Genomic DNA, 10,381 nt, shown 5'->3' on the forward strand with positions numbered 1-10,381 from the left:
GTGTGTGTGTGTGTGTGCGTGTGCGCGCAGCCTTTGCCTTGTTATCAAGGCCTGCCATTAAGAGTAACTCAGTGGGCAAGTTTACCAGATGATGGAGTGTGCACAGATGTGGACTGTAATGATGGTCATTGTGGAGGTGGCTTGTGAGAGTGTGTATGTGTGAGTGAGAAAAAGAGAGTGGGAATATGTTTGTGTGTGTACAGTGCTGTGCAAGTCTGAGACCACCCTTCATTTATTTAATTTCCAGACAAAACAGGCCAAACATTTTCTTCATGTTTCTATGTCAGGAAAAACACTGAAAACTTACATTTAACACAAACTGACACAGAGCCTCAGCAACTACATATAATATCAGATGTTTCAGTATTTAGTGTGTCCATCGTTTGCCTTTATTACAGCTTCCATTTTTTTCGAGACTTGTTTCACTTTTTCAAAGAAATCTGCAGGGACATTTTTCCACACCTCTGAAGTTCAGTCTTAGAAGTTGGCTGTATTTTCTGTTTCTCCTGATCTAAGTAATCCCAAAAGCACAGTGATGTTGAGGCCTGAGCTCTAGAGTAGTCAGTGTCCTGCTCTGAGAACACCAGCAGCTTCTTTATTTGTCTTCTTGAACAGCTAAACATGTTTTCAGAATCATAGCGCTGAGCTGTCTTCTCACAGTGGAAGGATGGACAGAAACACCTGTGGATTTTTTTCAGATTTGAAGAAGGAATGGAGCTTGATTTTTTGATGAAAGGTACTGTTTACTTGAAGGGGACAGTGTTCGTGGTCTGCCAGGTCTTGAACAGTTGTTAAAAGTCCCCTAAGCCCAAAACTTGCAATCGTATGTCAGATTAGATTTTCAGAAGGAGAAATTCTTGTTTCTTCTTATCTCTAATTTCCATTCAGAGTAAAACACAAATCTAAGAGTGTCAACACAGACAGCCTTAAATACACTCCACTTCACCCAACCAAAGCCCATCACATTTTCTTGTTCAAGGCTGTCAGGGCGGACAGCTCTGATGGATGGCGGGCCTCTTAATTTGGCAGATCAGCAAACAAATTCTTAAGAAGCTTAAGAATGCGTTCTTGTCCAAAGCTTTCAACAGAACACAGGTTTGCGCTTCTACCTCGCCACCGTCACCATTTGTATTGTCCTTTTTTTAGCATGACATGCAAAAACAGCATGGCCAATTAAGATTAAACACAACAGTGACATTACAAAGAGAGGCCAACCCCCAGACACCCAGAGAGCAAGTCAGCAGAGGAAAACAGCGCGAGACTCCAGTGTGGCTACCAGAATTAACACTTGGCATGTGTGTGTCTACAGCACATCAATAACGAGCACATCCACGGGGAGAAGAAGGAGTTCGTGTGTCGCTGGGAGGAGTGCTCCAGGGAGCAGAAGCCCTTCAAGGCCCAGTACATGCTGGTGGTACACATGCGCAGACACACAGGGGAGAAGCCACACAAGTGCACTGTGAGTGAAGCTTACACACAATCACATGTACACACATCATCACATTATACAGACATAATTTTTTCCAATAATAAAAAGCCACTTTGATCACAGATATGGCTTTACAGTCAAAACCTTAACATTCCTGTTTATTTCACTCAAAAGGTTGGAAGTGGTAATAAGTGGAATAAAAGCGCACGATACTTATTAACTACACTGCCGTACAAAAGTTTGAAATCAGTTGTTGTATTAATAATTTCCCCAGAATCACAGCTTTTAAATTCAGTGTTAAACGTTTCTTGCATGCTGTCAAATCAAGACCTTGAAATTACTTTAAAATTTTTTCGATTCAAAAATTCCAGCTGCCCTTTACATTCTGTGAGTATTTTAGGATGTACGGGGATCAAACAAAAGTTTGATTTTTCTTTTGGATTGTTGATTTTCAGTCAACACAGTATAAGCTGTTATTGAATAAAGTAAGAACAATCATTAATAAGACAAATGATTCTAAACTTTGAACCATAGTGTACTATACACATAATGCTTATGCTCCAGTCGTGCCTGAACACAAACACTACACACATCTTTGTGTCTGATATCTGTTTGAATCTTTCACGTTTTGATACTCCACCACTTTATTCTGCTTTCTGGAGGAAAGAAACATTTTTCATAACACAGTCAGGGGGGTTCAGGATGTGACTATGACTGTATTTTGACTGTTCTGCGTTTGTGTGTGCGGCAGTTTGAGGGCTGCTCAAAGGCGTATTCCCGTTTGGAGAACCTGAAGACACACCTTCGCTCACACACCGGAGAGAAACCATACGTGTGTGAGCATGAAGGCTGCAACAAAGCCTTCTCCAATGCCTCGGACCGGGCCAAACACCAGAATCGCACACATTCCAATGAGGTGAACTAATGCAAACATACGTATGCACACTAATAAAGACTTGCAACCAAACTGTGCCACACGTAAAGTGTTGGTTTGGCCAAAAAATCAAATTTACACAATTTTCCCCTTATGCCTCATGTAGTCGAACAGCCAAGATCTGTTAGGTGTCTAAAGTTTGCCTCTTTTGTTTTGCACTGAAGCTATGAGGCTAATGGAGTTAAGTAATGAAAGCTTACAGCTGCCAGGTTAGCACTGTAAATTCTGCTTGCCTAAATCATCACCCAATTGCCTCTTGACTGATCACCTACACTTAGGGCAAGGAGAAGATTGTGTATTCTTCATTTTTATCAGAACTATCGTTGTAAGCACCTCAAAGGCAACAGCAGGCTACCTTAAACCATATTGTATGTTTATTCTGCTGGACTCCTACTCCAGCTTTTGCTTTTATGACTGAGCTTTACCTAATCTACTTCCCTGTGGCAGTAACGAACTGCTAACTAGCTAAATTCTTTTTCAGCATCCGGTTTCAAATTTAGGCCAGAATTAGATTTGTTCGTGTACTCCCTCATCATGCTTAGTGATCGCTCCTAGACGCCCAACCTTGTCCCATTAACAAGCTCTGCATGCAAGTGTGTGCGTGTAAATAATGAGGTGTGGAACTAATGAGCATGGCAGCCCACAATGCATTAGTGAGAATCAAGTACATCCCCTACGGAGAGAAAGACCACCTGCAGATCGCAAATATAAAATGAAACCTCACGCCATTTCAGCCCTTCGCCTATCCATCATGGCCTGGAGAGAGAGTGAGATAAAGAGCGAAATAGAGATTCCCTCATGCTAACTTTATTAGCAAACAGCCATGAATCATGAATACTTAGCGCTAGCACAATCAGCATGTCACTGCCTCACACAGTAATCTATTCATCTAATTGAGCATTCACATAAAGCTCCATTTGAAGCTAATCTGACCAAACAGGGGCAGATAAAGCTCTAATTCAGAGTCGTACATTTGACTGTTAGAGGACGTCCACAGACTATGCGCTATTTGTCTTTGCAGAAACCCTATGTGTGCAAGATCCCTGGCTGCACCAAGCGCTACACGGACCCCAGCTCGCTCCGCAAACACGTTAAAACTGTTCATGGGCCCGAGGCGCACGTCACCAAGAAGCAGCGGAGTGACCTGGCCCCCCGGCCTCAGCCTCCACCGGCCCGAGAGAATGGAGAAAATGAGGTGGGGACCAAGCACCCAGGACGGGGAACACAAGACAAGTTTGAGGCCAACAGTACCACCAGAGGCGTAGAGGACTACCTGCAGGTCAAGTCTATAAAGACAGAGAACTCTGTGGTATGTTTACTTAGCACACACTCAGCAGCATATGTGAGAGTATACAGTGCTTTAAAGGTTTCCTGCAAAACTCCTGTGGATTCAGTACATTTTTAAGTTTTTGATACTACGCTGTCACTGTCAAAACAAAACCTCACTTTGCAGAAGTGGTCTCCTAAACTGCAGTCAGGTCTTCATTAAAGCAATTCAGACTTGTCAGTGTGACTTAGTTTGAGCTATAAAAACCGAACTCAGCAGGCAGCAATTTTAGACAAGTGTTGTCGAGTATTCCTACTCACCTACAAAACTCATGCGCCCAACACAGGCATATGGACACTATGTTACATTTGTGATTTCTACTGTTACATGTTTTACATATATTTACAGAAATCACAGACATAGTCTGTAGCATGCCTTTGTGTTGTGCAGATGAAAATCAGTCAGAATTCGGCACCTGCTGTCAAAAGTGTCAACAGTGCATTCAGTATGATGTTTTATTGTGAGTCATACTGTGTCCTAAGTACATAGACAAGTCAGCTCAAACTCTCAAATACCTAGATGCGGTTTAAATTGGTCAAATGAGTGCTAACAATTAGGGCTAAAAGATTAATTGTTATTACATCACAATTTGCAAAAGCTGCAATTTTTAGCAATTTTAAAGGTCTTGAGTTTTAGAAATAGCAGTAAAATATAGATTAGTAACGCAAAGCTTGTGAACTGCCTGGAGATTAGTTACACCACTCAGAAGCAATCAAACAACCAAGTGCTGTGTACTTCACAACACAACCACAACCACAAAAACTGCCAGTCTGGCGCAGTACATCTAGTGCTCAAACCACAAGCCAGAGAAAGTAGATTTGCTGGTTTTCATGCCAAAAAAACAGCCCTGCTGCTGAATTTAGAAACATTCAACACTGCTATCTATCCGTTCATCAGTGTATTCATTTCTATCTACTGAACTACAACAGTGCGTCCCAACACTGGACCTAGAGCACCTTACTCAAGCATATTTTGGTGTTTTTTTCTTCTCTGTCACACATGATCCAACTAATCAGCTATTTCCCAGGCTACTCCAGAAGTGAAATGGGTGAGTTAGAGCAGGAAAACACTGCAGGAGAGCAGTACTTTAGGACCAGAGCTGGAAATCATTGCATCTGTTGTTAAATAATACTTTCTTTGATGTGCTTCAAAACACAACAAAACTAGCATGTAATTTTAATAAAAGGCATTTTAGACTCAGTATAGTGTACTTTTGCATGCCAGTAGTTTGTTGGTATAGCAAACAATTTTAGTAATTTACATATTGTATTCATTTATAGTTAAATATACATTAAAAAGGTTGTTCTGTCCATCAGAGGTTGCCCTAATTGAAACATACTAACAAAAGCATGCTCAAACGATCTGTCTCTCCAACCCCTCTTTCTCTCTTTAATTGCGGCCTGCCCTCTCATCTCCCCACCTCTGCTTTCTCACTTTCCCTATGGACAGACGTTACTGAGGTGAGCACTATGTTCTAATCCTGTTCTGTTCTCTTACTGTGCTACAGCTTGTTTCATTTAATATTCACTCAAAACATCAAGTACAGGGTACATCTCATTTTATAACGAATACTGCAAAAATTATATAATGGCAAGTGAAAGCGCTGTAAGTGTCGGCAATATATCTTAACATTTCTTATGAGATTTCTGTAAGAATATTTTGAAATCTTTTTACCTACTTCTAGGCAAGTATACTTCTTCTACGTAAATATTAGAAATGATCTTACAAAATAATGCTTGAAGAATGTAAAATCATCTTCCAGAGTAGTGAAATAATTTCTTTAGAAAAGATCACTTTATATAAGCAAAAAGGTGTTCAATTATATAATGTTAAGATTGCAATATAAAACGTCAATAAAATACATTATATTGCGTTATTAGCTATATTTAAGACACTTTCAACTGCCAAGATATCATTTTTAGCACTGTATTTAGTGTTTTCTTTGTCTGTTGTTTTAGAGCCGTTTTACAAGAGATTTACATCAATTTTTAAAAAACTCATTCAGTACAGGCAATGGAAAGACAATATATTGAATGTATAACAACTGTTTGGATTCATATTCCTTTGTAGCATGAAATTCTTTGAAACACAGACTATCTCTTGATTTCCCGTGGGCCCGCACCCGCCCCACACTCCCCCCACACCCATCACAGAGATCTAACCCGTCCGCCACTGCAGGATAAAAGCCATTACACAATTAATATTCTATCAGTGGGACTGTTTTTGTGTGAGGAACAAATAGTGTCAGTGATCACGCTGTGATCAAGAACGGCTTGGCGGTTCACATCGGGACGGAATACATTTGCGTCATATGGGTTGTGCGGTGAGATGACACAGATGTGGAGAGGCTGTGTGCCGTATTTATGTTGGGAGGGTTTCCCCTTTGTGAATTCAGCCCAGCCCGTATGCATAATGCACAAAGACGCTGCATTAGGAAATAGCGCTTTGTCAGTCATTTAACCTCAGCTTTCTTAGATAATCACAAAGGGGAGCCAAAGTGGAATATTTGTACATACGGATAGAAACAAAGGGAATGTGTGGTCACTTGACAGAGTCAGTTCTCCAAAGGGACATATGAAACTGCTCTTGAAATTGCTGCTCTTCATGTAGTCTTGTGGGACTAGATGTTATCTCTTAGCTAGAATACATGTCTGGCGACAACCTAATAAACTTCAGCTACTGGATTAGCCAGATCCAGGGTACAGCCCTCTGAAACCCACCCCCAAAAAATTGTAAAATGTATAAATCCTGTAATGCACACTTTATTAACATCCATAGTTCAATTAATAACTCAAGCAAAATAGACAAGCTAGTGAAACCCTATCATTAGATAACAGAGGATGTTGACCATGCTGACCATTTACATCTATGGGCTAACATTGGACAGTGTTGACAAGCACACCGTTACCCCCTGCCATGAGCTTCACCTTCATGAAGCATTAAATTGGTTTAGAAATTTCACACTGAGTTAATTCCCACCCATATTTAGCCAGAAATTTCTCAAGGCTGTCCCCAGATGTCATTGATATGCTCGTATGGCTTAAGACAAGAATTATTTTTTGCCTACACAGATGCATCTGTCTCATCTCCCTGCACAGCCCAAATGTTGCAGAACAACAGCTATTAATATTAGGCTTTGGAGGGAGTATTGTAATTTATGCTTAAAATGTACAGTTACAGTTTTGTATGGGAATTTATTCCATACCCAGACAAGCTTATGCGTGGTAATTGCATGAGTTCTGTTTCTGCATCCATTACACAGCTTTGCTTATTTCTGCTGGCTCATCCTTACCTTTGGGGCTGCTTACTGAAGGCATCCTTCAGGGCACTTAGCTCAGTGTAATAAAACAATTTCTTCTTGCTTTGGTTTACTGCAAATCTGTTCAATTATGTACTTGGCATCTAAGTAAGCTTACACCTTTCCTCCCTCAGATGTATCAGTCCAGCCCTGGTGGTCAGTCATCATGTAGCAGCCAGCCGTCACCGCTTGGCAGTGCCTCCCACCATGACGGTGGAGTAGAGTTGGCAGGCCCTGGCGGGGGCAGCCTGGGTGACCTGAGCGTGCTGGACGACATGCCCCCAGTGGACTCCACTGTCTCCACGGGCACACTGGGTCTCCACCTGCGCAGGAGCGCCAGCCCAGCACGCAGGCTCAGCCACCTGAAGGAGGAGAAGCTGAAGACAGTGAGGAACTCGTGCTTCTGGGCAAACGTCGCTCCGCAAGCCCTCAACAACAAGCTGCCACCCATCCCTGTCAGCGGTAAGCCTACAAGCATTAACTAGAATTACTAGACATATAAGTATTTATGCATTTTATGATAAGTATATTACAGAATAACAATACAGGAATTCTATCTTCAAAGGTTCCTTACTGGTGAGCTCTGGGGGTGTCAGTGATCCTCCTGGACCGATCACTGGCCTACGCCTAAATGAGCTTTGTCCTGGTGAAACAACGGTCCTGAGTCAACTAGTTGAGCGTCGGGACAGCCTAGCAAGCACCACAAGCTCAGCCTACACTCTGAGCCGCCGCTCCTCCGGAATCTCACCCTGCTATTCAAGCCGCCGTTCCAGCCAGGCCTCACAGCGCCTCAACAACGTCAGCTCTGCAGACTCATACGACCCCATCTCTACAGATCTGTCACGCCGCTCCAGTGAGGCCAGCCAATGCGGAGGCTTGCCTGGCCTGCTCAGTCTCACCCCTGCCCAGCACTACCGACTCAAAGCCAAGTACGCTGCAGCCACAGGGGGTGCCCCACCCACACCCCTGCCCAATATGGACCGCATGAGCCTGAAGACACGGATGGCCCTGCTAGGAGATTCTCACGAGACTCCCATGTACCCACTTGGCTTACATGCCCAGGTGCCCAGGAGGTGCAGTGATACAGGGTATGCCACCACCACTGGTCTGATGCCTCACGAGGTTCCAGGCAGCACTGCACGTCGCGCAAGTGACCCAGTTAGACGGGTGGGTATGGATCATCAACAGCACCTCCAGCAGCCACAGCATTACAACAGCATGAGCAGCATGAACCCTCAGGTGTCCCCGCACCTACCTGTCTCCAGCCGCCACCTGGCATTGCAGAACTATACTCGATCTGATAGTAGCCTGCACAATACCCTCCCATATCCACCACGCCCTCCCAGCATCTCAGAGAATGTTGCTATGGCAACTGACATGGATGTTCAGAATGTTGGGACTGATGATGACATGGTGCTGCCAGATGATTTGGTTCAGTACCTCGCTTCCAATGGAGATTCCATTCAACACGCTGGACCTGGACACCGGCACCAGCAGACGCAGAGTTTCCTTGGCAACGGTCCCCCTCCACAACAGCCATGTTACTACCAGAGACGCATGGCCGTTGTGGACAGTAATATAAATGGCTTAACTCGGCAGACCTCAGCTTCCTGCCAGATGAGTCCCACGCAACAGCGCTCTTTCCCTTCCTCTCCTAGTGCCAGCAAGAGCCACATGCCCGTGCAGTGGAACGAGGTCAGCTCAGGGACAGTGGAGGCATCTCCAAGCCAAACCAAGCAGCAGCAAGCACTGGGATGGGGGAACATTACTACACTCCAGCAAAAACAGAACTTTGGCCCCTTACAGAACCACAAGTCCAACCAGCAAGTGGGACCCATGAGTCAAAACCTTGCACATGCAGCTCAACAGAGTTCTATGCAGAGGAATGAGTTTATGGCCCAGAAAATGAACAGTAGCCAAACTCCAAGGCAGCAAGCCAACAAGAGCCACCACAATGAACATATGTCCGTTCAGCACAGCTCCCATCAAGGCCTTGACACTGGTTGTAACCTGAATAGATGTGACAGCCAAGATCCCTCTTGTGGTAACATGACAGGAAGCCATGTAGATTTATTGTCTCCATCAAGAAAAACAGTGCAGCCCCTGCATGTGCAGAATAACAGGGTAAGAACTAAGCCAGCGTCCACTCAAAGCCATGTCACTTTTGAGAGTAATCAGGGAGATTACTCCCATATGAGCAGGAATCAGCAGAGCTACAGTGCTTCGTCCCAGAATCCTGTTCTGAACGGAAACCAGGGCTTGCTGCAGCCCAGGCCGCCCACAGAACCCAAACCCTACAGCAGGCAGTGCTCGGGGCCAAGCACAACAACAGCACAGCAAACCACCTACCCACAAACCAACTTCAGCCCAGCATACAACAGCTCTGAGGCCAGCCCCAAAAAGCCTGTAGACTTGGGCATTAATGGCTCCAACAGCAGCACCATGTTCTACACGGGGCAGATCCGAATGTTTGAGTCCAGCAGTCTGAGCTTACCTGGCACGGCAGAAGTAGTGCACTGTGGAATAGATACCGTAACCATGGCTACTGTGGGCTCTCCAGGAACCAATCAGGTCTCAAGCACAGTGGACTCCTCCAACGGGGTGGAGCAGCCGCAAATCGACTTCGACACCATGCTGGACGATGGTGACCACTCCAGCCTTATGTCAGGAACTATAAGTCCCAGCATCCTCCGCAGCCTCTCCCAGAACTCCTCCCGCCTCACCACGCCCCGCAACTCAGTGACTATGCCTCCGGTGTCCGCGGGAATCGGCAACATGGCCATTGGAGACATGAACTCCATGCTGACTGCGTTGGCAGAAGAGAGCAAGTTTCTTAACATGATGTCTTAAAAAGTTCAACAAGAAGTAAAATGTGATGAATAAAGAATGTGGTATGTTATCTGAACAGAAATCTCACAGCATATGCTTTTTTACCGTATTGTCATGTATAGCATTAGTCCAGAGACTTTGTGGTAGATTTATCTGTTAAAATAAGCCATATTTTGCCTTAGACCAGTATATGTACTGTAAATATATATATATATATATATATATATATATATATATATATATATATATATACATGCAGAGAATTTGATAAGCCTCAGTCCAGTATTTTTGTATGCTCTTTTACAGTGGTCAAATGAAAGCAGCATTAAGTGCCTTGCTATGCAAACGCATATGCAGGATGCAAAAAAGAAGTGACTCTGTTGAGGATACACAGAAAATTTGTACAATATGTAAATTACAGCACATGAGTTTCCTTTCACAAACGAAAAAATCAACATCCACCTGAACGGTACGGAAATGTAGACTGAAATGCAGAACTGAAAGCTTTTTCGTCTGGTGACGTAATCTCTTCTTCAGTGTTAGAATTATGCACCGATCATCTGC

At 43.9% G+C, this 10,381-nt stretch overlaps 1 protein-coding gene across 1 annotated transcript in view; it reads left to right on the forward strand.

Moving 5' to 3' along the window:
• Positions 1 to 10,022, forward strand: part of gli2b (GLI family zinc finger 2b) — a 105,348-nt gene extending 95,326 nt beyond the window's left edge. The window contains exons 10-14 of the mRNA XM_037545621.1: positions 1,310 to 1,459; positions 2,181 to 2,345; positions 3,385 to 3,672; positions 7,123 to 7,450; positions 7,554 to 10,022. Of these exons, the coding sequence (XP_037401518.1) occupies positions 1,310 to 1,459; positions 2,181 to 2,345; positions 3,385 to 3,672; positions 7,123 to 7,450; positions 7,554 to 9,838 (3,216 nt within the window). The 3' untranslated portion in view covers positions 9,839 to 10,022. The remainder of the gene's footprint in view (positions 1 to 1,309; positions 1,460 to 2,180; positions 2,346 to 3,384; positions 3,673 to 7,122; positions 7,451 to 7,553) is intronic.
• Positions 10,023 to 10,381: the final 359 nt, after the last annotated feature.

The sequence above is a fragment of the Pygocentrus nattereri genome, chromosome 15, assembly GCF_015220715.1.
Source record: "Pygocentrus nattereri isolate fPygNat1 chromosome 15, fPygNat1.pri, whole genome shotgun sequence".
Taxonomy (NCBI): domain Eukaryota; kingdom Metazoa; phylum Chordata; class Actinopteri; order Characiformes; family Serrasalmidae; genus Pygocentrus; species Pygocentrus nattereri.